The sequence below is a fragment of the Pseudomassariella vexata genome (genome assembly GCF_002105095.1).
Source record: "Pseudomassariella vexata strain CBS 129021 chromosome Unknown BCR38scaffold_14, whole genome shotgun sequence".
Taxonomy (NCBI): domain Eukaryota; kingdom Fungi; phylum Ascomycota; class Sordariomycetes; order Amphisphaeriales; family Pseudomassariaceae; genus Pseudomassariella; species Pseudomassariella vexata.
The window spans coordinates 806,682-833,549 of record NW_024467969.1 but is presented as its reverse complement, the minus strand read 5'-3'; the positions used below and the strand labels follow the sequence as shown (position 1 = coordinate 833,549).

Here is a 26,868-nt window from a genome sequence, read left to right as displayed (position 1 = left end):
CTTCTGCTCTCTTTTTGAAAACTTGCACACAAGCAAATTTCGGATCATCTCGCATCCCGTGATGAAGCCGGTCCTTGAAGGCGGGTGGTGGAAATTTTCCCCTTGTATTCATTGACATCAGATTCCACAAGTTGTCTAGGACTGACCAAGAATTTGCCCTGCAGCCGAAATGAATCAGTAACTAGACTCATGTATTTGACCTACATGAGAGCAATTTTTATCTCATGTTCCCTTCTTACCACCAGTTCAATACCTACAATCCAGCAGAGGATCATAATTATTAAGCAACAGAGCTTTTTGATATCGGAGAACATCGTCCACTATTCGTGTATCCAACTGATATATTAACGACATGGAAGAGAGAGTGTGTATCTTATAATCCAACGTTAGCTGCCTATTGTTTGGTATGCATATTTCCGCACTTCGAGGGTTAGACTCGATAGGTCAATTTCCAACAATGAGATTGGTGGATAGGGTGCTCACGGTACAATAAGGGACTTACCTAATGTTGAACTCCATGCTATTTCTCGGCTATCAATGAATAGCTGGCAAGACATGTCGACCTAATCGCAAGAACAAAAAGACAGCCAGCCACTGTCGATAGTGGATGTAATTAGAGGCAACTTGGCAACTACGATTCTTCCCAACCCACCAATCATTTTTGTTTGTGCGTCCATACTAATTTGACTGTGCAGTGGAAATTCGGCTTCAAGAAAAATTGACCCAGACAGCCAACTGACTCATCCTTCAGCAAGAAAAACATCGAGTCAGAACCTCTCCTATGTGGGTCTACTCAAGCGAGCAACCTGAGTCCAAGTCGTGTCCGACCCAGCTAATGCTTTGATGCAAACCTTTTGCAAAATTTCTTCCATTATCTCCACAATTGCCGATTTTATAGCTATCTAATAATTAGAAATTCATCAATGCCAGCTCAGCTCATCAGAGCAACTGTCACGAACCGCCCGGTTAGCTCAATCGGTAGAGCGTGAGACTCTTAATCTCAAGGCTGCGGGTTCGACCCCCGCATTGGGCTCAATTCCCAATGCCCTCCTGATTACAGGAGGAAGCAAGCATTCCTTCATTTTTTTTAACTAACCCTGAGCTTTACGCATTTGTCTTGTTGAACACCATTTGGTGGATTCATTTTTGTTTTCATTTATTATGGTGTAGCTCGGGAATATCCCTAGGACTGGGGACAGATGAGAAGGGAAGACTTGAAATATTCATTCCAAGTCATTATTGCTAAACTGCGCAGCTACCACACAAAACCTCTTTCTACCCACCCTACGCTCCGTATTCATCCCTCTATCCAAGTAGCTCTTTACTCACCTCAGGCGTATTTATATATGCAATCCCCTCTTTCCTAAATGTATCCTCCTCGACCCAGCTCCTCGTAGCATTAAGCACGATATTCCTCGGCCTCTCCAGACTATACACCGGCCACTCAGGCAACAATCCCTCCCCAACCGTCTCATTCGTTCCATGCGTCGTATTTGCTCCTCCCGCGCCCCTCCCATTCGGATCCAAATACCTCACAAACCTCGCATATGCCGCCCCGACCCCCCTCGCCAAATCCAGATGCCCTTCATACTCTGGACTGGGCCCCAACAACCCCGAAATATTCTGAAAACTAAACGCCACATTTTGAAAATGCTTGACCCCATCCCACTCATTCCCATTCCAGATCCTCTGATCAAATCGATAACTCCATGCCGAGACACCCGCATCCGTCATCAACTCCGCCATCCTCCTCCGCTGCGCCACCATGACCAGATCCGACCCCATCGCCGCCCCCCGCCGCCACTGTACCCCCTTCGATGCGGCAGATGGGCCGAGGCTGCAGTTTGTGATAGCGTAGGGGGGTGCGTAGCAAGGGTTGTGGGGGTACAGCTCCAGTAGCTGCCTGACCGTGTCCGGGGTCAGGCCGTAGGAGCGCCAGTATAGGATATTATTTAGGATATCCTCCTCTGTGTCTAGTTTTCCCGACAAGGCAAACATCTCGTCCGTATTCGCGCCCGTGATAATGGGGACTTTGATGAACTTCCCCTCTTGCATCAGCTGGCTCGGATATCCCGTCAGAAAGTCCCCGTCGAGGAGCGGATTCCAGACTACGCTCGGATGCGCAGCATACAACGTATCCGCGTCAACGGACCGGAGGCAAGCGAGTTGATCAGGAACTCCGACCCCCCAGCAGTTCACTGCCCGCGTGAGGTTCTCGACGGCGGAATTGTACCACGACAGCGGCTCGACCTGGCATCCTGTGGGTCCACCACTCTCCATGATAGCACCGCGGAACAGCCCGTCATCGCGGCCGTCGTGGCTGAAGAGGTGGTAAGCTATGCTTTGGGCGCCGGCGCTTTCGCCCCAGATGGTTACTTGGGAGGGGTCGCCACCAAAGGAGGCGATGTTTTCTTGAATCCATTGGAGGGCTAGGTGTTGGTCTGCGCGTTACCCAAGGCAACATTTCAGTTCTCTTGGAAATGATGGACTGGATACGGGATATGGGAAGGAACGCGTACCCAATAATCCAGCATTGCTAGACCCCTCCGCCAGAACCTGCGGCGTCTGCAAAAACCCCCACATGCCCAGGCGGTAATTGAAGCTAACCGCCAACACGGGCTCTCCTATTTCCTGGCTCAGCTTGACCACCCCAGAGAGGTTATACTGCGGATCCGCCGAGCTGCCCCAGTAGAGGCCGCCTCCGTAGATCCACACTAATACTGGGAGAAGCTTCTTCTCGGACACAACACCCGCCGGCCGCACCACGTTGATGGTGAGACAATCCTCTGATAAGCCTGGGGAATAGTTGTAACCGTACTGCATGCAGCTGTACCCGTACGACGTGGCATTGCGCACCCCTTCGGAGGCGAAGGAGGTGTTTATGCTCTGTGGCCGGCGGAACCGCAGGTCGCCCAGGGGAGGCTGCGCATATGGCATGCCGAGGAAAACATCTTGTGACCAGACAGGGAGGTGGGCGCCAGTATACGTCCCATTCAGGGTTTTGGCCATGGGCGATTCTGCGCCATTGACAAGGGGCGCGAATGAAAGAAATGTTGATGCTACGAGAAGTAGAGTATTGCGGGTGCCAGCTAAGAGAAACATTATAGTCGTTACGAGACTCGATTCTCGACGAGACAAACGACACGACGGTATTTCCCTGCCATCTTGGAGGGGATATATATATATATATATTCACGAGAGTAGTAGGTAACCCATTTGAGGTTTACGAGGGGTGGCTTGTGTGATTGGAGGAATAATCCGTATTGGGCGTCACTGTAGTAGTTGGTCTTGGCTCCCAGGGCAAATATCCGGCTGAGGGGAATCCTGAACTCTTGCTGATGAATATTGCCATGACGTGTGGGGAAATTGGGGAAGGTGTCAGTCCATGGTCATCAAGATCGGCATAGGGATGGGAACCATATATGTACCCGAGATTGAAGGTGAAGCCACTTCACGACAGCGACGATTGGTAAGCTGGGTAATTTCATAGGCACAGTGGTAACATGGGCAACCGTCACTACGCCAACCCTGTAGAATCAAATTTATGTATTATTCTAGCTAATTTCGCTTAAGGGTATCATAGAGTCGAGGCCTGTCGTTTCTTCATTGCATGTGCATATTAGGGCATTATTCAGTGCCCATGATTCCACATCAGCGGCAATGTTCTCCTACGGTGTGCGTGTGAAGTCTGACCTGCATCGAGTGTCGACGGTGCAACACTTTGTGGATTATGAAACAAATCGCTTGGATCCCACTTCGACTTGATCTCGCCGAGCGTGTCGAGATTGGGGCCCCAGTATGATCCCTGCGCATTGGTCAAGACCGGGTCGACATAGCCCGGATAAGTCGTCAGAGTCTGCGGTACAGTCCCCTGAATCGTTGAGATGATGCCGTTTATGAAGTCCTTGGTGGTCTGGGTGAGGGTGGGAACACCGACGCCGTAACCCTGACAAAACATGATCTTGTCGCGATGTGAGTATGCGGTTGCATTCTGAGCGATATCACTGATAGCCCCGCCCGTGGCGTCGAATATCAGGAACCATAAGAGCGTGCCACGTTCCGTATCGTCGACGTAGTTCATGAGGTCAGTGATGGAATCCTTGGAGAGAAGCTCATCACTTTTGAACGCAAGGCTTCTGGCAGTGAAAGCGCTCCGAATTTCCGAAATGTAGAGTGCAGCATCTTCGGCCTGCTGGGCGATGACGGCCAGCCAATCGTCGACCACGACGGACACCTTGCCCGTAGGAATCTTGTCTGGAATCCCCGTCGCGTCAAACTCTTCTTCGGTGCCGTAGAAGGTGGCGGTGATGACGACGCCGAGTTCGTGCATGACAAACTCGGTGCCAAACCGTCGGTCGAGTTCGGGATCGGAGACAAGTGTCTGCCACTGGTCAAACACATCGACCATATCCGCATGCTTCCCGAAGGTGGATGAGTAAGAATACTGCACGACATCGCCGGGCTCAGGATGCGTCTTCATGACGAACTCGGTGATGACGCCGAATCCTGCGCCTGCGCCTTTCAATGCCTTGGTATTTGTTAGTCGTGAACCTCTCTTGGTTGGCAAGTTGCCGGAATGAAGTGCACTTACGAAGAACAAGTCAGAGTTCTCAATCTCGCTGGCGCGTTGAATGGTCCCATCCGCAGTGACGACTTCAACTTCCAGAACATGATCCAAACATGATCCCCACATCCGAGACGAAGGACCCAAGCCACCCTGCGATTGCATCCATTAGTTTCCAGCATACCGGCAAGTCTGAAAATACCCACAATAGTCGCATGGCCTCCTATTCCGACTCCCGGACAGGTGCCATGTGCCATGGCTCTCTTCCCGTTGTTGTGAAGTTTATCCGTCACATCGCTGAGTCTCATCCCTCCTCCGATGGTCGCTTGCCAAGTGGTGGTGTCCATGGAGAACTGTTGAAAGTTTTGCAAGTCAATGACCAACTCGCCGTCTGTGCCTCCGACACCTGTTGCTATGGATTAGATATTGCGGTGTATTCAAGTGGCATTACCCATACCGAAATTCCTGAAGACTTATTAGCTTGAACAGCGGTTGATGGTGGAGCAGGACACCTACGCATATGAGTGCCCTCCAGACTTTGCTTGCACCTTGACGTTGTTGGAAACGGCACATTTCACGAACCCTGAAACATCGTCGGTGGTCTCTGGTCTGGTGACGGCAACGGGGGTGACGGGGATGTCGAGATTGTACCGATTGACCCACGATATCTGGTAAAGCGGGTTGTCTGGATATGCCACACAGCTACTCCGACCATCGCAAACGGCGTTGAGGCAGTCACTCAAGGGCGTGCTCTGTCCACTGCCCATGACGGCTGTGGTTTTTACAAATCCACCAAAAATAACAGAAAAAGGTCAACAGACAAGCTTAGGAACTTGCATTGGAGAAATTAGTTGCGAGGGAAATGAAACGGTTTCGGCAAACCTGTAGGCACCAACCTTGTACATTCTTGAAGCTGCAGTCGAGATATTTAACCAAAATTCCCGGTGAGCAACAGCGATGATGCAGTTGTGCTTCGGCTAATCAAAGAATGGATCGAGTAGGACATAGCAGGGTAGCTAGCCTGGGTAGGTGGTTGATTGCTGATTGAACTAGGTATGAGTAACAACTACTCACCGTACAAAACTGCCACGTCTGCTGTCCCTGCATACAAACTTCTATGGGTCACTGAGCGGCAAGAGCGCCTCGCTGAGCCAATTGTGCCAACCTGTGGTTAGCTCGCCACCTTGCCGGTCGTTTAGTTTCTTGGCCATGGCGACAACAGGATCCAGGATCCTGCCAGATGATCTTACTCAGACGATGACCAGTCAGGCAACACGGGGCTTGCTATGGTTCGTGCTTCTGTAGATGGCCCCTCGTGTACAAGTTTGGCGGAGCATGCTTCATGCAAAACATCGTCACTCCCAGGCAGCCCCGATGGCAGTACGTGGGGTAAAAGGTAAAAACAAGTTGAAGAGGCAATGCCCCATTTATTTGCGGTCAACCTGAGCAAGTCCAATAGGAGGGCTCTAGCATTGCCCTGTCTATAGAGGCCTATAATACAAGGTCAATATGATAAGATGGGTTGGACTTTCGGCGGTTGGAAATTTTACGACCGATCAACGTCAGCGCAACGGCCGTTTCCGAGATTGTGGCTGGGGCAGACCAATCAGGCGGCCAAAGGAGGCTGGACAGATTTCCTACAGTTTGCCCTTTTTTCTGGGTAGGGCATAATTTTTCGATGACCTCACTTTTCTCGCGCTGACTCCTCGGTCTCCCCCATCTCTCATTTCACGTTGCCAATCATTACTTTCGTTCAAAATTGGGTGGTATTTCGGTAGTCTAGGTCGGCATAGGTGTCCGAGAGTCCTGTTGGTTGGTCGTTGAGAAGCTGGGACGAGCCTATCAAAGGCAGGGCACCGCGCTACAGTTGTACCATCCACGATATTGACTATAGTTGAGACATGCTTGGCCGTTGTCAACAAGGATCAGTCTCCCGCAAAGGTGTTTACTGACTGTCGGAGTCCAACGGATCGACAGGATCTACCCATCTACCCGAGGTTGACCCGAACTCAACACCAAGAGGGAATGCGGCTCTCGACTAGGTTGACCTTGCTAAGGCTATCCCATAATGCCTCTATCATAAACCTCAACATACGGACGACTGCTTCGTTATTTGAGCTATCCAGAAGGAACCTTGAACTGGGACAAACAGGGACAAACAAATCGGCAGACAGATAAGGACACGCGTGTTCCTTGACCGAGATGGCAGTTAAGCAATGATGCCGCCTAGGCCAAGCGAGATAAAGGCTTCGAGAGATGCCCTTGCTGTGTGCAAATCCATGGACGCGTCGGTCGATTTACACCACGGACGGAGGGACGGGTCGAGTCTGGTTTTGTTGGAGGCTTGTCAACGCAAAGGACAGCGGCCTCTCCACCCTATCGCGGTGCCACTGTAACCTCAACAATCCCAAGCAGGAATCTAACCGCATTGACCACCTTTTTGCATGCACCCCCATTTTGCAGGGAATTTCTACGCCTTAACAACACGACGTCTCTCAATTTACCTCGCAATTGCTCCCTATCTACGTACAAAATGGCTAATCCAGTGGAGCATAGTCTGGACGATTTTGAGCAGCGAATCGAACGCGCTAAAGAGCTTGTCCGTCAGGGCTCTTCCCAGGCCGTAGCAGCTCATCGGTACGGTATCAAGGGGACTACACTGTCCTACCGTATTCGTCACGGTAATTCGCATCGCGACGCGGCCTCCAGGCAACAAAAGTTGACTCCAGAGCAAGAGGAGGTTATCGTGAACTGGATCCTACACAAAGAAGTGTGTGGACGGGCTCCTAGCAAGCGTTATGTGGCCGACTTCGCTGCCGAAATCCTCCTTGCTCAAGGGGATAAAAATACACTCGGCCAACACTGGGTGGATCACTTCGTTAGCCGCCATCCACAGATACGTACCAAAATTGGGCGCGTCGTAGATGCTAGCCGAGTTAGAGCGTCCGATTCGAACAAGATCCGAGACTTCTACACCCTCCTCGAACGCTTACATACGAAGTATCGTATCAAACCCGACAACGAGTATAATATGGATGAAACAGGTGTCCAAGAGGGGGAATCTGGGCATGGTACGGTTATTGGGACGTCTAATTCACGCCGGGTACGCGTATCAAAGTCGGACGCTTCGTCGTGGTGCTCCTGGTTAGAGTACATTTCGCATACCCAACGGGGTACACCTGTCTGCGTATTTTCCGGCAAGAGAGTCCAAGCACAGTGGTTCCCAGACCAAAATATCCCTGAGTGGGAATACACCGCGACGAGTAAGGGCTGGAGCAATAAAGTTATCGCAAATAGGTGGTTAGATCAGGTTTTTCTCCCCGAGACGAAGCCTAGGGGTACCGAATGGCGACTCCTTATCCTCGACGGCCATCAGACACATATTCATGCCGAATTTATGTGGAAAGCCTACTCGAATAGAGTCGCCGTGCTGTATTTACCCTCACTGCAGTGTAACGAAACCTCTAATAGTCTAGCTGCGTAAACCACTAAAGAGTCTGTAAGGGTTTGTGCTAGTAAGTAAGTCCTGCTGCGGAGTCCTTTAGCAATAATATCGGGGTCTGACGTATGGAGTATAGTGCTTTGGGGTAACGTACCCCACAAGCAAGTTGGCCACTTTTTCTTGGCACCGTACGAATAACTTCAATAACTTAACTAAACTAAAAAATAATAATTCAAACTAACCGGAATCCTCTTCCTCGTACGTATCTTTATCATTCTCACAAGTACGAGCATTATGTCCGGGCTCTCCGCAGATCGACCCTACAGCGCCGTCGGCGTGGTTCGGCCGGTCTCGTACTGTAACGAGGATACCACACGTCTCACAATATAATAGTCAGGTAGTGCAAAGGGTAGCTAGAAGTAGGCCAGTGTATGGGTGCGTATATTGCAAGACTGATTCTTGAAGAATCTAAACTAGGTGCGAGCGTCTCGAGTTCTCCTCTTAAGCTGGGCGGTTCCGGGGTTTTACCGGATCGGGGCGAATCCCTCCCGACTCAGCTTGTCAGCTGAGACCGGCCCGCCACAACGGCTCTTTCCTTACACGTACGACGACGACTTACACGTATATCATCCTGTAGCTGCTGTTCAATATCCCGTTGAGACTGTAAGTCCTGACCGTCTCGTAAACTAAGAGATCCTCTATCTTGTAGCTGTCGATTTTTAGTCCTTCGACGACGGCTTAGCTCTTGATTGACCTTCCGAAGTGTAGTAACCTCTTCCTCAAGTAAAACTAACCGATGTATAACAGCCGTCGCACCACGTGAAAATTGGTCAATAGCCGCAAGTATTGTCGTCGGGGAGCTATTCTGATGCTGTACGATTCTGTTTTTAACGTATTCAGACTGGGATTGCACCTCGGTTGGGTTATTTGGAGTCTTTGATTCCCAGATTAAGGGGGCGCCAGACGAGCTCCCAGGAGGTGTAGGCGTATGTAGCTTAATATCCAGCTGTGAAATCACATATTCCGGGTCGTACGGAATAAGTCCTGTCCCCCTGAAACCTGCCTGGATATTCGACTTAGTTATAGTCGTACGATACGCCCTATAGAATGCCAAAAAGAAATCCTCCTTCGAGATATGGGTTACATACGCCCGTATTAGGTCTTCAATTTCTTTGCCGTAAGACCTTTTCAAAGCCCTAAAACAGCCTATATCGAGAGGCTGGAGCTTATGTGACGAATGAGCAGGCATACTAAGTGTAATAATAGTATGCTCTTTGCAATATAGCTCGAAGTCAGTCGAGTGGTGGCTCTCATGCCCGTCGAGGATAAGAAGACGATAAACACCCTTCGTACGATCCTTCGTATAGCGATCAAAGTGCTGAATCCAGTCTACGCCTCGCTCATTTGTTGTCCAACCGTTTTTGGTTACAGCGATTACCCAATCGGACGGGAATGGGCTATTCTCGTACCAGGATAAGAGGTGGTTTTGACCCGCGACAATAATATACGGCGGGATAACCCAGCCGGACGAATTAATACCCTGGATTACTGTAGCCCATTCTCGATTGCCTTGTTGGGCTGTAAGAGGCCTTCCGCGTCGTTCGGCACTTGTAACTACCATCTCGGATGATTAAGCCCATCGCGAACCCTGTCTCGTCAAAGTTATAGATATCCGCCTCTTGGATACCATATTTCGCAATTGTATTTCGTACGAGCGTAAACCACGCGCGATACGCGTCAGGATCTTCGCAATAGGCTCGTTGGTAGTCGATTCTTCGATTAAAACGCGTCCGAAGGTCTGGTTGTCGTCGTACGAAGTTCGAGGCCCAGTTGACGCCGACGCGTCCAGCGCCACGGTCACGGAGCAGTCGGTTAGCCATAGCTTCAACACCATGGAGCCGGGGAGGAAATGATCGCGAATCTAGGTCAAGTATATATTGTACGACCGCTAACTCTTCTGATTCCGTAAGCTTATGACTAGATTGTCGAGTATCGCGTCGAGATAGTAGTCCGCGTTTTCGGTTAGCTAGAGTTGTACGAGGGACATTGTAGAGTTGGGCAGCGCGTCGGATGCTTAATTCGGGTTTCGATTGAAGCGCCTGACGCGCTAGAATTATGTTGCTTTCTTTCCAATTCGATCCCATCTTGGTATGTGTAAAGATATTAATTAAAAGGTTGTTCGTACGGTGCCAAGAAAAAGTGGCCAACTTGCTTGTGTGGCCAACTTGCTTGTGGGGTACGTTAACTGAAGTATTCAAGTAGGGTAACTGGGAATAGAGTCGTCAAGGCAGTTTGCCTCACCAATGGGTTAGATTGATGCTTAGATTAATCACTGAAGTAGAGACTGTCTATCTATGAAATGCCTGGGAGTCCTGTCCCTTATATGCCCATCTCTCCTTCACTGATCCCCACTTGGATATGTTGGTTGTCCAACATATCCACCCCAGTAGGACACGTGACCTGTCGGTCCTTTCCTTCCTCCGATGCGGGGTCGCGTGATCCTAGGGTCTGTATCCACCTGGCCTGCCAACGGGCCTGTAATGTTGGTTCAGGGCCAACGGTTCGTAACATGTAGTGACGATCTCCAGCCGTGCGATGTCGGGCCGTTCTCACCTTTGAAGACCTACTACCGCCAAGAGCTCAGGGCTTACGCTTCCTACAAGGCTACAGCCCCAATTTACAAGCAACGTATGCTAGAAGCATATCTACGTGCCTCAGAGAGAGCCTTTGCTACGGAAAATATTAAATCTGGCTGGCGGAAGACTGGTATATGGCCCTGATACGTGACCCCATGGGGGGTTACCCTATAGCTATAGATAAGATAGATAAGAGCTATAAAAGAGCTCTGCCAGGCCAGAATAGCTGACCTGGTGATCCTTTTCCAATACAACAATTCACACCCCATATGCACTCGCATCAGGCCCCTAGGCTCCGAAGGACTAGTCGACGTATCTTGTAATCCTCAGGAGCCTCATACACCAGATCCTCCGCCTCATATATCACCACCTTTAGTTGCTTTTACTCCTCAGAAAGCGCAGCAACTATCTAGCCAACTACAGTCGATAGAGAAAGCCGAGGGCGGGGTATCTCGTAAGATTCGTACCCTAGTAGGCAAGGCGGGCAAGGCCCTTACACTCCAGGCCGCCGAGAATGCCAAATTACGTATCGGAAACGAGCAAATATATAAAGAACTCGATAAATACGCTCCAGATATACGCCAGCCCGTCGAGCCAGACCCGAATAAAGTATTCGTTAACTTATCAGCGATCCGAACAGCCCAGGACAAGTGTCACGACCTGGGTTGCATCGCATTGGTAGAGACCTCGATTAGGTGCTATCGACGAAGATTCTACTCTAAGGAGCGAAGGAAAGAAGATCACAAACTTAGGTTTGAGGGAGCGCGACTAAGTCGTCCACGCTTGGCGGGGCTCCTGCAGGGGTTATGATTGGCTTCCCACCTGGCACTGCCATGGCAGGTGTTCCAGCTGTACGTCACCTGGCTGTAGTGAGTCTGCGAGGGTTGACCTTCACAACAAGCGAAATAAGCGAATACGGCCTATTTTACCGGATAAGCCGTTAGAAATTGATACTTTTCTGGAAGGAAGGGTCCCTCCTAAAAAGAGGACTCGAAAGAATATATTTAAGTCTTCGGACACTTAAATTAAGTATGTTCTGTATATAAATAATATGGACGAAGTATTTAGGTTGATTCAGTTAGACCCTGCAAAAAGGTGGTCAATGCGGTTAGAAATGTATACGGCTAAGTCCCAGCAGGGCCTAGCAACCCGATACTCGGGCCGAGGGCCGGGGAAAAGTTTGGTAAACTAAAGCCAGTCTCATGATGGCCACCAAAGTGAAGATACTTAGGTAATAGCGCCTGCCTTGTATATATCTCCTATGGCCCAACCGCCAAGTACAGTTACAGGTCGGCTCCAGAGCGGCCCACTGTTTTCAACTTAAATGGACAAACTCTCCGGGGTTCTGCTGGCCTCGAACTCCTTTCGCTTGTCTCCTTGCCCAGGTTGCCCAGCTACTATCGTCCTAACAACGTGTTGGCCGTCTTTATCATTCTCCGGCTCACATGCCAGTTACCCACGTTGTTGATGTAGCTGCTGGAATCACACTTTCCACCGAAACCAAGACAAAACTTCTGAGCAAGTGTTGTTTTGTTGAACCTTGGAAGTAAGTTGCTTGCGTGCCTGAGATACAGAGGGATTGCAACTTCCAACTTCCTAGTCGATAACTGAACAAGAAAGCTACGAGGCTTTCAGTGAAGTTAATAACACCTGGGCAATTTCCAGGTTGACAAACAGCCGATCTGACCGATCTCAGTTGTAGAGCTCGAGCTAGATTGGTCCAGACAATGATGCTCCGGTCGGTATCAACCACCCCGCTTCTGACCCCTCACGGCAGGATGTCCGCTCGATTCCAGTTCCCGGGGAGTCTTGGCAGAAGAACGCTCGTTACCAAGGTAACTCGCCATGGCCTTTTTCCGTACCCACTTTCCGATACCGCATCGCCTTGCCGCAACTCATGCAGGCCCGGAGATGGAGATGCAAACCAAGTCCCATCCAACAAGTCACAGGGCCTCAAGGCGTCCCATAGAAGCTATCATTCGGCCAGTCGTACACATCTGGGCAAAGCTTCTTCCCGCGGAGAGACAAGGTGCTCGCTTCGGCCCAAAACCGCTGTCGTCATTCCGGGTTTGCGTGCCGCTTCACTTATTTCTCTCCATTCTCCTCCCGTCTCTTTCAGGTCTTTCAGCTATCTTTCCCCAACCCAAGCAACTTCAGTTCTTCCGGACCATAGAATCAGCATTGTCACCGCCCGTCGACGCGACCTGGCATTGAGCAAGAACATACCCCGCGATTACTCCACTTCCACAACAGCCAACATGTACACGGCGTCCTTTGCCTTCTTTGAGGCGATAGGGGAGGCGGGTGTGACACATTGCTTCGTGAACCTGGGTTCGGACCACCCTAGTATTATTGAGGCCATGGTCAGGGGGAAGCAGGACAAGAACAAGAACTTTCCCCGCATCATTACATGCCCCAACGAGGTACGCACTCAGCCGTCTGTGGGCGCAAGTTTTACTACGAACAATGATGCTGATCCAACCTTAGATGGTGGCCATGTCCATGGCAGATGGGTATGCTCGTCTCACGGGCAAGCCACAGGCTGTCATTGTACATGTCGACGTCGGAACCCAGGGTCTCGGTGCCGCGGTGCACAATGCCAGCACGGGCCGTGCCCCTATCCTACTTTTTGCAGGCCTTAGCCCTTTCACACTAGAGGGCGAGATGCGAGGCTCCCGTACCGAGTACATCCACTGGATCCAAGATGTGCCCGACCAGAAGTTGATTATCGGCCAGTATTGCCGATATTCAGCTGAGATCAAGACGGGCAAGAACATCAAGCAAATGGTGAACCGTGCATTACAGTTTGCGACGAGCGACCCCCAAGGTCCGGTCTACCTTGTTGGTGCCAGAGAGGTCATGGAGGAGGAGATCGAGCCCTACCACCTGGAACAAGGGATCTGGAATCGCGTCGAACTCGGAGAATTACCTGAGAAAGCAGTGAGCCAGCTCGCGGAAGCGCTCGCTGGCGCGAAGAAACCGCTGCTCATCACAGGTTACGCTGGACGCAACCACAAGATCCCCGCGGCGCTTGTGGATCTAGCCAACACCGTGAAGGGGTTGAAAGTCCTCGATACGGGCGGCAGTGACATGTGCTTCCCTGCCTCGCACCCAGCCTGGCTCGGACTTCGGTTCGGCATCGAAGCCGAGATCAAGGAGGCCGACGTCATCGTGGTGCTGGACTGCGACGTCCCCTGGATCCCAACACAATGCAAACCCGCCCACGGCACCAAGGTATTCCACATCGACGTCGATCCCCTGAAACAGATGATGCCCCTTTTCTACATTCCGGCTCAGCACCGCTTCCGCGCCGATGCCCTGCTCTCCGTCCAGCAGATCACAGAGCACCTGAAGACAAAATCCGCTAGCAAAGTAGATGCCAAGGCGGCCGAAGAATCGTGGAATGCCCTCGTGGCCTCGCATAAGAAACGCCTCGAGGACATTGCAGCCAAAGCGGCACCTGCGAGCGACGGCACTTTCGGCACCGGCCATCTCTGCCGCATGCTCAGGGACATCTGTCCCGACGACAGCATCTTCGCCATCGAAGCCGTCACCAATACTGCCTTTGTTCACGATAATCTGCAGCCCGAGCTGCCCGGGTCGTGGATCAACTGCGGTGGTGGGGGACTGGGCTGGTCCGGCGGTGGCGCGCTGGGCATCAAGCTCGCGACGGATGCGGAGCACGGCGGGGCGGGCAAAGGGAAGTTCGTCGTGCAGATTGTGGGAGACGGGACGTTCTTGTTTAGTGTGCCGGGAAGTGTGCACTGGATTGCGAAACGCTATGGGATTCCGGTTTTGACAATCGTATTGAATAACAAAGGTTTGTGGTTTTCCGTCTTCCCCTAGCCCCAGCTCGGAATTCTTCCCAACCGCATATTATGACCAGACAAAGGACTTACGAGATGGAAACTTCAACAGGATGGAATGCCCCCCGAAAGTCCCTCCTCCTCGTCCATCCCGATGGAGCGGGATCCAAGGTTACAAACGAGGAGATCAACATCTCGTTTGATCCCGTACCAGACTACTCGGGCATTGCCAAGGCGGCCGCTGGTGGGGATCTGTTCGCGGCTAAGGTTGAGAAGGCGGAGGAACTGGGTAAGGTGTTGAAGGAGGCGGTGGAGGCGGTTAAGGGCGGGCAGTCAGCGGTATTGGATTGCAAGGTTACGATGGGATGTTAGCGCTGGGGTTGACGGGTATTCAGGGGGAGCTGGGATGGGAGCTGGGGAGTTTGGGAGGATGAAGGTGAGGATCGTCAAAGATCAGGTCGCCGGTGTGTGCCTGTGAGCAAGGTGAGTATCGTGCGATAGGGACCGCTAGCTACCGATTGGACTGCTTTCGGATCTGGCGCATGGATTTATAGACCCGGCTAGGGATATACTTGTATGATCATGGAGGATTGTGATGTTGATTGAGCTAAGTTAACCTCCGTCAGGTGTCACGGTAGAATGTTACCTATCTAACTAGTGTACATTGTTACGGAGTAACTAGGGCTCCGCCAGTGGACTGTGTGCCACTAGTCCTCTGTTATATGATATATCTACTTTCAGCATTCATCATCGTAGTAAGTGGACTAAGGTCGATAGTTTCCGCTTGATGCAAGTCTATTATCAGTAGACTACTAAGCAGATGATGAATTTGAGTACATATCTATGTGACGGGTTTTGTGGTTTTCAATGTTCTATCGAAGTGTGCTAGATGTACTTCTTGCAGCTCTTATTACCTACGGAAGAGTACCACTCCTGGTGCTTACATGGCCTGGTCCTTCTGTTAGTACAACAAGATTTGCGCAATGCTCATTCCAGTTATCTCTATCTTCAATTGATGATCTACCGTAGCATTGCGGTTTGGTCGGTCAAAGTCCAATTGGCTGCCATCTTGTTGAGCGTGAGGTTCTCGACAAGAATTGATGGCCTATTATTGTCGTGGTATTCGGGAAGTCAGAACTGGAAACTGGGTGATGCAAAAGCGTGAATTATTTTTGCAAATCAATCGGGTGGCATGACATGCTGCGGGACGAACTAATGATACTTGAGATTTAAATCAAGATAACCGAGCCGTCAAACGAGGTCGAATACGTGGCTGGCAAGTTGCCAGATATTTCCGAAGTATTTATGTCTTGCTTTGTCCCTGACTTGGGCGTTACACAGGATATTCCTAATTAATTCTGCCATTAGCTGGCATAGAGGAGACACCGAAAACACACCACACATCCAATCTGTAGCCAAGTGGGAACTGCTGTGCCGCCAAACTCAATACGGACTCCATGTTACCCTATTCTTGTATGCGGACCAGCCTTGCCGTCTTTGGGCTGGAAGACAACCTTCCACGTCCAGGAGTGGCAATGTTTCTGCGAGTGGGTTTCAGAATGTAACGTACGATCGTCATTTCATATGAGATCGAATGTTGGACAAATCAGCTAGAGGGAGGATTCCGGGATGAGCTCCGCAAGGGGGGCAAGAGGAGAGCAGAACAGGGATGGATATCTGGATATTAGAGTCATCTACAAAGTCGAGAACTCAACTCCTCAAATATTCAGATGATCGTTGCACCTCTCTCCCAGGTTTGTTATCAAGATTTACGGCAATAAAATGTCAGTTTTATAATTGGACTATCCGAACTCGGCTTAGTTCCTTCGAGAGGAACCACCATCAAACCCCACCTCAGCCAGAGCAAGGCTCAAACCCCGAGGTAGACCCTCACTGGCTCCGACAACACAACATGCAAGCAGTACTCCTTTGGGCGAGTCTGCTATGTACACCGTCCACTACCTGCTAGTGCAAGTGGAGGTTGCACAGGAACACGGTGATCACATGTCTCTTGAATGAGCGCTTCGATGCGGGGTGTTTCTCCAATAACTCGAGGCTCGACAGACGAAGAGACCTATTGGGAGTTGCTAACTTGTTTGGGCGTCCGCGGAGCTGTCCCCTAGGTGGTGACAACGCATCTACCATCCCTTTAGTACGCAACGAACTCTTGTAAAGTTTTGCGTAGGTGTGCTTCATTGAGCCTACTCTTGGAGTTTTCGGATTGTTCTGTCGACATCTACAGCTCTTCTATTCCAAATGGTGTTGCCGCTCTCACAAGACCGTGCCCAGGCCCATCCCAATCTTACTTGGCCCATACTACAAAGCCAGACGAATCACGAGGCCCTCGATATCGCAGGCGGCACGAACACCCGCTAGGAACCCTGGATACCCAAGAGGAGCCTTTGGGCAGGAGAAATTCATCCCCACTCACGATAGATTCCATCCACGGATGGGCGTTGCAGCTGCTTGATCAATTTAAAGCACTTACCCTAGCGGAGCCTAGGCTTGCATTCCAGCGGGGTACAAACTAGACCACCACCGGACGCTAGGACAGACGCACCGAGTCGGAGAAGAAGCAATAAAAAGGCAGGCGCCTTATCCATTCCGGTTCAACGGGCGAGCCCAGAGTTCACGATCACCCGCTTCATGCTTTTCGGCTCTTTATTTTTACTTGGCCACTACGACCTGTCACCACCCATGGTCAAAAGTCGCTGGCAAGGACGATGCTTGAGTGATGTGACCCGCCCTGCACCCCTCATTCTTCATCCCCACAGCTAGAAGAGGACCGACTGTAAGCAGACAACTTCGTCGAGCCGTCGCAATTGTACCACCGAATATCCCGCGCATCATCTGCTCATTTTGATCGCCGCTAAAGCTGTCCTACGAAACACAACGGCGACCATTGTCACTCATCCGACCGCGGATAACGTGGGGTATCATGTGCCTTGCCGCGACCAGTCTACGATTCAGGCTCGAGACATCGAACGAGCCGTCTGGGCCACGATAATCAGGCGAGGCCACGACTGCTTCTCGACTAGTTCCTGTCGAGGTCCTGCGCAGTCTTCAGTCTCTCTCCAGCCTCGTCGCTTTGCCCACGGCGACGGACACATCCTTGTTCAAACAACGTGGTGGTTCCCACGAGCAAAATTGCGGCGCAGGCGAGCGACGACAAGCAGACAAACGATTTAGGATTACAGAGAATTAATTCACAGGCGACATGTCGGACGGTGACGCTTGGAATGATGTTGGCGCGGGGTCTGCAGCATCCAGCACCGAGACTGACGGTTCTAAGAGGACGACTCCAACGTCGCCTCCTCCACCACCGAATCCCAACGCAGACCCGAATCTCCCATACCAAGCTCGAACCCCTCCGCCCCTCCATCACGTCACGCACACGCCATCCTCCCAAGACCTCTTCAAGCTGACTCCCATAGCCGCCCTCAAGCTGCTCAGCGGCGGCATCGAGGCCCTCGTCCGCATTACGGGCGACATACCACCGACTCCACCTCCCACGAGTCCCACCATACCGCACATGCGAGGCTTCCAAAAAGAGAAGGCAGATATTGCACGTTCGCACTCGGAAAACAACTTGGCGAGGCTCGGCCAGGAACAAGCTGCGGCCGAAGAGACGCCCTTCTTCGCACCGCAGCCCCAGAAATCCTCCGAATCAACATCGAGGAGTAGTACACCGTCCGCATACCAGCCGATCGACGGCGTCCACCTCCGGCATACCCCGACACCTCCCCCCCCTCCGGCGACCCCCGAGCCTTACGTGGTCATCGGCGCGAACTCGCAGCCCCTAAACCTCCAACACAGCGCCATCACGCGCAAGTTCTACAGCAAGGCCCCGCCGCCCATCAGCATCGAAGACTACCTCATGCGCATCCATCGCTTCTGCCCCATGAGCACGGCCGTCTACCTCGCGACCTCGTACTACATCTTCCGCCTCGCTGTGGACGAGCGCGCCATACCCGTCACGAGGAGGAATTGTCATCGTCTGCTGCTGGCCGGGCTGCGGGTTGCCATGAAGGCACTAGAGGACCTGAGCTACCCGCACGCCAAGATCGCGCGGGTCGGTGGCGTGACGGAGCTGGAGCTCGCGAGGCTAGAGATTAGTTTTTGCTTCCTGGCTGGGTTCGAGCTCGTCGTCGGAGAGGAGAGCCTCAGGAGGCACTGGGAGGTGTTGAGAGACGGCCGAGGGCTTGGTGGTGGCGGTGGCGGCGGTGACGGCATGCAAGACGTCGGCAGGGTGCCAATTTTAAAACTTGAGCATAAGCGGAAGGTGGCTGCCAATGCCACCGCAGCTGCAGCAGTAGCTGGTGGTCCGTAGGAGGCAGGCACATCAGTGAGCAGCAGAGACGGCGTGGCGCCCCACAAAGAACAAGCTAGTCAACAAAGGCTGTGCGGTCCAGCAAACTGGATTGACAGATATCTTGACAGTGTCAAGACGATTTTGAGTAGCGGAAATAGGGTTCTTGATGGGTTACCATAAGCATTGGGGCGGTTTTCTTGTCATTGGACGGGCTTTTGTCGACACTACTGCATCCCCCGCGCATACGAAGAAGGGTCATATGGGTTTGCGTGGTTGACATTCTGATCTGAGAGCACAGCATTCTTGGGAAGGGGCAGCACTTGTCGAAATTCGCAACAGCAAGCAACGATTTTTTACCCGCACACATGATACCCGAGCAAGATGGATTTAGTTGTCGTTGGCATTGTATTATACTAGCTTACTTTTTTTGGCCCTTTGGGCTTGGATGAGACGGAGGTTGAACGTTGAAAGCGGACAGCGGATCAGTGGAACATGGAAACAAAGAGAGAGAAAGAGAGGAAATCAAGGAACGAAACTGAGATCCTAAGGGTGACATCTGCATCATGGAGCAAGAAGGAAACGGGCAGACGTGGATGGGGAGTACGGTAAGAGACGAAGAGCATACATAGCATTACCCTCTCCCTCTCTGTACACAGGGTGTTCACAGAGAGAAAGAAAGGCAAGGTTGATCGACTCAATGGTAATAACTGAATGATCCTATCCTCAAGTTTCATTGCAAAATATGTATTGTTCTCGAGGGTAACAATTCTTAGGGCGATTCAAGTTCGGCTTCACTTTATCATTGCTTTCTTCATGCGGTTCGGTGGGGGCAAGAACTAAGTTTCCCCGCACCTGCAATCCCGCCCAGGAAGGTATCAACTCTCGAGATCCAGTCAACGAGTCACAACCACATAGATCTGGTGCTTGCATGATTGATGCTGCCAGCCTACACTCAGCTCTGCGCGAGGTTGACTCCACAAGCAATTTGTCAAGTATCAACGAAACTCCGAATCCCTATCTCAATCGACATACGCCAATCGCGTTGCTTCTCTTCCATCAACAGAGAAGCCCTTCCAAGAACCCCACGACAAACAATTGGAGCTCCTCCTACCCGAACCAGGAAGACTCCCGTAGCAACTTCAAGATCTAGATACTTAACTCTGAACCCGAGTTATCTCCGCCAATCCCAGACAGCCACCATGGCAAGCCTTCAAGAAGTCGACGCCATCCTAGCAGGCAAATACCCCGCCAAAGCTCACGCCCGCCGCGTCGCCGAGCACATCCTCTCCAAGAAGTCCGCCACTTCATCGACAACCAAAGGCATCATCTACCTAGAAGGCCGCGCCGACGCCCTCCTAGAAGACACCGACGAGCCCGTCCCCTTCCGCCAGCGTCGCGCCTTCATGTACCTGAGCGGCGTCGACGACGTTGCTGACTGCGCGCTGATATACGACCTCGACGCCGACAAGCTGACGCTCTTCATCCCGCCCATCGATGCCGCATCCGTCATCTGGGCCGGTCTGCCGCTGAGCGAGGCCGACGCGCAGACGAAATATGATGTGGATGAGGTGCTAAGGACGACGGAGCTGAACGCCACGCTTGCGAAGCTGGGCGCGGAGAAGGGCGAGCAGGGCATGATTTATGCGATTGCGGACCGGGTCGCGGATAAGATTTCTTTTCTGGAGTTTGGGGGGAAGGATTTCAAGGTTTTGGGGGAGGTGGTGGAGGAGTGTCGGGTGGTCAAGGACGATTACGAGATTGCGCTCATTAGGAAGGCGAATATTGTGAGTGGGGTGGCCCATAGAAAAGTGTTGGAGAGCGTACGCAAGGTGGCGAACGAATATGAGCTCGAGGGTGTGTTCGTGGGTGAGTGCATGAGGGGGGGGGCCAAGCATCAGGCGTACCCGTGTATAGTGGCCAGTGGTAGGGCTGCGGCGACGTTGCATTATGTGCATAACAATAAGGAGGTCGAGGGGAAGGAGTTGTTGTTGTTGGACGCTGGGGCGGAGTGGAAGTTGTACGCTTCGGATATCGTGAGTGTTTATCATCACGGGAGGAAATAACAGAAGAGATGACACAGCTGACATCAACCGTAGACAAGAACCTTCCCCATCTCGGGCAAGTTTACCAAGCGCTCCCGCGCCATCTACGACATCGTCCTCAAGATGCAAGAAGATTGCACGGCCGCGCTCAAGGAGGGCGTCCTCTGGGACGACGTCCATCTGCTCGCACACAAGATCGCCATTGACGGACTCCTGGCGCTCGGCGTGCTGAAGGGCGACAAGGAGGAGATCCTGAAGGCACGGACGAGCACGGCGTTCTTACCGCATGGTTTGGGGCATTATCTTGGCATGGATACTCACGATACCGGCGGTCATCCCAATTATGAGGATTCGGATCCGCTGTTTAGGTTTTTGAGAGTCAGGGGACGGTTGCCGGCGGGGAGTATAATTACGGTCGAACCTGGTGTAAGTGCTTTCTCAATGAGTTGAACTGAGATAAGATACTATGGTGGGCTCACTGGCTGATGATGACAGATCTACTTCTGCGAATTCATCATCCGCCCCTACCTCAAGAACCCGAAGCATGCGCACTTCATCGACGAGAAGGTGTTGGATGAGTACTGGGATGTCGGTGGTGTACGGTGAGTGACTCTCCATGGTGGAAACCATTGGTTTCACGCAAATACTGGACTGACTAACTGTGCGGTACTAGAATTGAGGACAATATCCTCATCACGAAAGATGGCACCGTGAATTTGACGGATGCGGTCAAGGATCCTGAGGAGTTGGAGAAAATCATTTCTGGCTCTGGCTGAGGGAGGAGGTGTATACGTTGGCATGTGACAGATGGCTTGGAGGGAGTATGGAAGATTGGTTCGTTGGCTTATCGGTTGCCGGTTGATTCACGGTTGCAGTTGCGGATTAATGTATACTAGACGTTCACCGGATATCAACATCTGGTAACGTATGAAGAAATTCAAATCGACGTCGATGATGTGGACTATATGAGTGAAAAGTCGAGCTTGTTACGTTGTGCTGTATAAGTCTACTACGCAATGTCGCCGCCTGCCCTTCCGCAGGCTATATTCCATTCTGATGGGGGAGGGCCGGACCCGGATACACAGGTGTGTGGCGCTTCGTGAAATCCTCTGTTACTTTCTCCATGACGGCAACGGCATAAATTTCTTGTTCCCACCCTCTGTCAGTCCTCGCTTGGACCTCTAACGATGTGTCGCCACCAGCGTTGGAATGTTCCTTCATTATGTTGACGGGACCTTGGTCGGGGCTCTCTGACGTGAGGCCCAGTTTCTTTTCAGTATCACCATCAGCATGATTCTTTGCTGGTATCTCCAGACACTTGGCCGGCGCTCCCTAACTTGTTATCCTTTCTTTGCTAGTAATCGTGTCATTATTGTTCAGGGTCAGGCCTTAATATGTTGCTACTACTAGTCAGTGATCCCGCTTTTGACTAGTTTGTGTTAGAGGTTGACTTCGCAAATTAGGTTTGAGTGAGTGGCACCACTTATCCTCGTCTCAGCGCCTGGGCACAGATCTTATGTGCTGTTTCAAGACCGTGTTATAAGGGACAAGCTCAAGCCCTGGGTACTATAGCAATTCTATATGTCAAATAATAGTTGAGCAGGATGAATTTCCTATTGATGGCAGGAATGCTAAATCTGGGGTGTGGTTAAGGGCATCTTATACCTGCATCCACGTACTTGACGGTCAAGGTTTGAAAGCCTTTCAACCCTCACGAACCTATCCTATTGTTTTCGGTTGGCGCCGAGAGAACGTGTGACTACGGCGTCTTTAGTTTCTACCGCACATGACTGCCGTGGTTGGATGTTGGCTGGAAGGCATCTCTTGTGTACAAGGAGCACAATGAGGACAAATACCACGACATGGACTGACTGGCTGCATAGTATTTAGCGGGGTTGAAGGTTTGCTAATGTATGATATATTGTTTCTTTCCGACATTGATACCATATCTGCATAACTGATAGCCATGGCCATGGTAATGTAAGTGTATGACAACGAGATTCACAGTGCGGCAGCTGTCACCATCTTCGTACTTTTCCACCTCCTATCCTGTTCATTTGTACAACTCCCTGGACTAGTCGCACAACCTAGTGATCACGAGCCTCTCCTCCGAATTAGACACACAGTGATCCTCCCAAAAGCATCCCAAGCCTCAGGCATAAACCACATCTTCACCATCCACCCCACCACACTCCTCAACCTCCTCTGCCCCTTCTTCCACTCTTCCTCCTCCAATTCCGACGCGGTTATCCTATGCAACCTCTCATAGACGGGATAAAAACGTACCAAATGATTAATAACCACAATCACCATCTGTTGCGCCCTCTGGCTCCGGCGTTTCGTCCCCATTGCAAAAAGAAACTCGCACTCGTGCTAGAGAGTAGACTTTTGGCTCTCTGAAGGACAATTCCCACATCTCTGCGCCCTAATCGTCCGCTGCATCGTCTTCACAATCCACAGTCTTGCATGCGTCACGTCGTGAGACCCAGACATTTCCGGCGCTGAATTCAACCCCCCGTCGGCTACGAGCATCATAATGTCCATATTACAATCCGTAGTGGGAGGGCACCAGTCGCAGGCTGTCTTGAGAGCCCAGGCCGCCATGACGATCCCGGGGCCCAGGTTTCCCGGCCGCTCGCGGTGGCCGCAGATGGCATAGTACAGGCTGGACTGGCACTAGGTAAAGTGCGCGCGAGGGGTTTGGTTGGCCTAGGGACCGATGCAGTAGGTGTGGAAGCTGTGGCCGCAGGAGAGGGTCACGAAGCGGGAGGTGGGGGTTTCGTTTTCTTGACAGATGGCACAGAAGCGGGTTCTGCTGGGGGTTGTTGATTGGATTGGATGGGAACAGTTGTTGGTGGCTCTGATTTTGGCTCTGATTTTGACTCGGATGTATTGTTTGATGGGGATGGTGTGTTAGTGCTCGTGGTAGCGCTGGCGGCGTTGGTTTGGTAGTGTTTTCTTTCAGGAGTGTTGGTGGATTCTTGCGGTGCAATACTGTGAGACTCGCAGAGGTCTGTAACAGATGTTTCGGTCATAGCCTCTGAGACAGCACCTTCTAGAATAAGTTTGATGTCTCTGGTTGATGATCCAGTAGTAGTAGTACATCGCTACTTGTCATGATGAGTCTTACCAATGATGGACTCGTTGTCCATGGCTGCTTGTCGAAGTCTTGGTTTGAAAGAGAGTCAGACTCTTGCAGGATGTTCTAGTCGTGACAATGGTTCAAATTTGGAGTATTTTATAGTTGAAATGTAGCTGAGCATGTATACTCGAGTGCGTGATGTCGTTCGAGACGGTTGACTTTGCAACTCAGGGGATGTGGAAAGTCTTGCAGCCAGAAAAGTAGTTATACACTTGGATATATGTAATCAAATTATCTATTCTATTCTGTCGGAAAAACAGAACCATGAAACATGATATTACCCACTGAAGTTGGTGACATGCTAATGGACTTATGGATCCCATTTTTAAAGTCGGACGAAATTGCTCAAAACACAATATCGCAATACTGGTGCTCTATCAAGAACCATTCCAGCTACGGTGGGTGGTCTATGGCGACACCCAGCAGAATTTTCGGATGTGGCCAAGACATCGGTATACACCCCGTCAGGAGCTCTGTTAAAAAGCTTGTGAGAGACTATTTTAACTTGGGACATTTATCTTCTTCGCCATGTAATTTGGAAAGGTGATCCGGCAATACTGCTCGAGCCACCAGGTACTGCGCATGATGAGAAAGGAAATATAGAACCAAGTGAATTCCTGCTTGTATGCCGCTATCCAAGCTGTCCTGTGCATACTTTGTGGCGGGATTTGGCAGGTGTGACACATTAATGTACGGTTCTATTCATTTGATCACGCAGATCTGAAACGGAAATGATGTAGTTCGCAAAAGGCCAACGGGACACATGCGAGCCCCTACTCCTATCTGTGTCATTAATTAAGGCGTCCCCACACAAACGTGCCACCAGCACTCCTTCCCTACCCCCTGATTTATCCCCTCGCCCGCAACTTAATCCCTATACTTCGCAACGTCCTCCCCCGTCTTCACAGGCAAAAAGTTCAACTTAGGCGCACTCCCATCAAACCACGAAAACACGCGCATCTTGACACTGGCCGGAATCCAGGGGAATACCCGCTTCATCATCTTCGTCCACCACCCACTCATACACTCGAAATCAGCAAAGATGCTCGACGATATGCGCACGAAGTGCGCGCGCGGCCGCGCCTGCTTCTCGTACTGGTCGAATACCTGGACGAGCTCCTTCGTGCTTGGTGAGGGGTTGCGTTCGAGGAGGGGCACGAGGCCGTTCACGAGGCCGCAGATGTCGTCGACGCAGAGGTTGCCCCCCATTCCGAGGTTGGAGGTTGCCTGTGGGAAGTGAGGCTCGTTAGTGGCGTGTAGAATGGCTTCGTGAGGAGGGCGAAAAGGAGAGATCTAACCTTGTGCACGGAATCGCCGACTAGAACCGTTCGACCTCCCGAGTTCCATGATGTTTTTATGATTCCTTCTTCCATCGGAACCATAACACATTTATCAAGGTTGGCGAACATGTCTTTGAAAGTACAATTGCCCGTGGCCCGCAGGTGGCCATACTTGGTCATGACGGCATCTATATCCGTCTGCGAAGCCACAGTGTTAGTCATATTCGCTGCGCAGTCTATCGAGTTCACATACCTGAGTGAATTTCCTGCAGGGATATTCCGAAGGCGTCTCCATGGGCACGTATATAAACCAGAAAACCTTCCCCGGAACGCCCGCCACCGTAAGTCCGCCGACTTGCTCCTTTTCGTCGTACACATTGCTACCCTTCCCATCTGCCAGGAAGGCAACTTCCGGATTGCCGGGGAAGTGGTTGTAAGACGTACCCGCGAGGACGTAGTATCTGGCCTTAAACCCCCTGGCGAGGGCCTTGGATGCGGATGGGTTCTTATCCTGGAGAAGCTCAGCCATGTGCGTCCGGACGCCGCTATGCACGCCGTCGGCGCCGACGAGGATGCTGCCCTCGATGACATTGCCCTTGTCAGTTATTACAGTCACGCCGTGGTCGCTCTCCGTGAACGAGGCAACGCCTTCCCGCGTTCGAATTCTTGCCTCGGATTTGTCCTCAAGGCCGTCATATAGCGAAGTGAAGAATGTGTGGCGATCAACGAAGAGTGCCGGGCGCTTGGCCCTTACTCGGATACGAGTGTCAGTGTATTCTTCATGACGGCCGTTCAACAGACGAATTTTGACCGAACTTACCTTTGGTAGAGCTGAAGAAGCTCATCCGATGAGCAAAACAAGCTTCCCGTGCCGTCCCAATGCTCCCTTAGCAGTATCGGGAACCCGACCTCCCTGGTAGCTTTCCCGACACCAAGTTGTTCGTGCACAAGACTGGTGCAAGGCAACACGAAGAGAGATTGTCCCACGTCGGTGGCAATGTCCCGCTTCTCGAGCAGCACAAAGTCGATGCCCGCCCTTTCTAGAGCATTAGCCAATGTGAGCCCGGACACACTGCCGCCGGCGATGATGACCTTGAAGCCAGATTTTGGGGAGTCCGACATGGTTAGAAGGATTGACGTTGCACAAAGATTCTTGGGAGGGAAAAGCAGGAGGGGTCAAGTTGGACAGATAAGTCCTCTAAAGACAAGCCGTGCCCCTAAGCTCTGGCCTACAATGCCGATGTAAGCAAAGTCGCATTCGGGTCTAGTCCATATTGAACCCGGTGTATGGGTACCATCATGAATCGCTATGCTACGGTGCAAGGCCCTAAAACCCACAGTTTCTAGCCTGATACGGCGTAAGACACCGCACGGCAAGTAAGTCGTGCTAGGGGCTGTCGCCATTCCATTGGTACGCTGCTGGCGACTCGGCGGCTTGATCGCCCTGCAGCCAACTGGTTCGCCGAGGGTCCTTGACGCATCGAAGGGACCCTCAATTCCTGTCGACTCTCACGCGGGTACAGACCGAATCTCAACTCCACCAAGCATCCGGGCCGATCACCCTGGTAGGTCGGGATGGGGTTGGCTGAAAGTATGATTAGCGACCAAAAGAATCCCCAAGGATATTGATAACGAGTTGTCGAG

At 51.5% G+C, this 26,868-nt stretch overlaps 6 protein-coding genes and 1 non-coding gene across 7 annotated transcripts; 4 read left to right on the top strand and 3 right to left on the bottom strand.

Annotated features, from left to right (window-relative positions):
• The first annotated feature begins 960 nt into the window (after window positions 1-960).
• BCR38DRAFT_t304 lies at window positions 961-1,033 on the top strand. Its single transcript has one exon. It is a non-coding gene; the product is annotated as a tRNA-Lys (tRNA).
• Window positions 1,034-1,305: 272 nt separating this feature from the next.
• Window positions 1,306-3,009, bottom strand: BCR38DRAFT_460571 (lipase; the record flags this gene model as incomplete). The annotated part of the gene is made up of 2 exons (XM_040862429.1): window positions 1,306-2,441; window positions 2,520-3,009. 2 exons carry the CDS (start codon window positions 3,007-3,009, stop codon window positions 1,306-1,308), a joined length of 1,626 nt encoding a protein of 541 aa, XP_040711967.1.
• A 622-nt stretch (window positions 3,010-3,631) lies between these two features.
• Window positions 3,632-5,331, bottom strand: BCR38DRAFT_412970 (uncharacterized protein; the record flags this gene model as incomplete). Its single annotated transcript, XM_040858767.1, has 5 exons — window positions 3,632-4,528; window positions 4,592-4,717; window positions 4,771-4,970; window positions 5,022-5,029; window positions 5,081-5,331. The coding sequence occupies 5 exons, from the start codon at window positions 5,329-5,331 to the stop codon at window positions 3,632-3,634; spliced, it is 1,482 nt and encodes a 493-aa protein (XP_040711966.1).
• Window positions 5,332-12,900: 7,569 nt separating this feature from the next.
• Window positions 12,901-14,820, top strand: BCR38DRAFT_351686 (thiamine pyrophosphate enzyme, N-terminal TPP binding domain-containing protein; the record flags this gene model as incomplete). The annotated part of the gene is made up of 3 exons (XM_040856663.1): window positions 12,901-13,065; window positions 13,130-14,462; window positions 14,561-14,820. The coding sequence occupies 3 exons, from the start codon at window positions 12,901-12,903 to the stop codon at window positions 14,818-14,820; spliced, it is 1,758 nt and encodes a 585-aa protein (XP_040711965.1).
• A 2,944-nt stretch (window positions 14,821-17,764) lies between these two features.
• BCR38DRAFT_295645 (cyclin-domain-containing protein) lies at window positions 17,765-18,646 on the top strand (the record flags this gene model as incomplete). Its single annotated transcript, XM_040854492.1, has 1 exon — window positions 17,765-18,646. A coding segment is annotated over one exon (882 nt), but the record flags the coding sequence as incomplete, so codon positions are not given.
• A 1,313-nt stretch (window positions 18,647-19,959) lies between these two features.
• Window positions 19,960-21,578, top strand: BCR38DRAFT_488998 (prolidase; the record flags this gene model as incomplete). Its single annotated transcript, XM_040864350.1, has 4 exons — window positions 19,960-20,793; window positions 20,857-21,228; window positions 21,298-21,404; window positions 21,476-21,578. 4 exons carry the CDS (start codon window positions 19,960-19,962, stop codon window positions 21,576-21,578), a joined length of 1,416 nt encoding a protein of 471 aa, XP_040711963.1.
• Window positions 21,579-24,811: 3,233 nt separating this feature from the next.
• On the bottom strand, window positions 24,812-26,346 carry BCR38DRAFT_351835 (uncharacterized protein; the record flags this gene model as incomplete). The annotated part of the gene is made up of 4 exons (XM_040856673.1): window positions 24,812-25,171; window positions 25,243-25,422; window positions 25,478-25,973; window positions 26,045-26,346. 4 exons carry the CDS (start codon window positions 26,344-26,346, stop codon window positions 24,812-24,814), a joined length of 1,338 nt encoding a protein of 445 aa, XP_040711962.1.
• Between the last annotated feature and the right edge of the window lie 522 nt (window positions 26,347-26,868).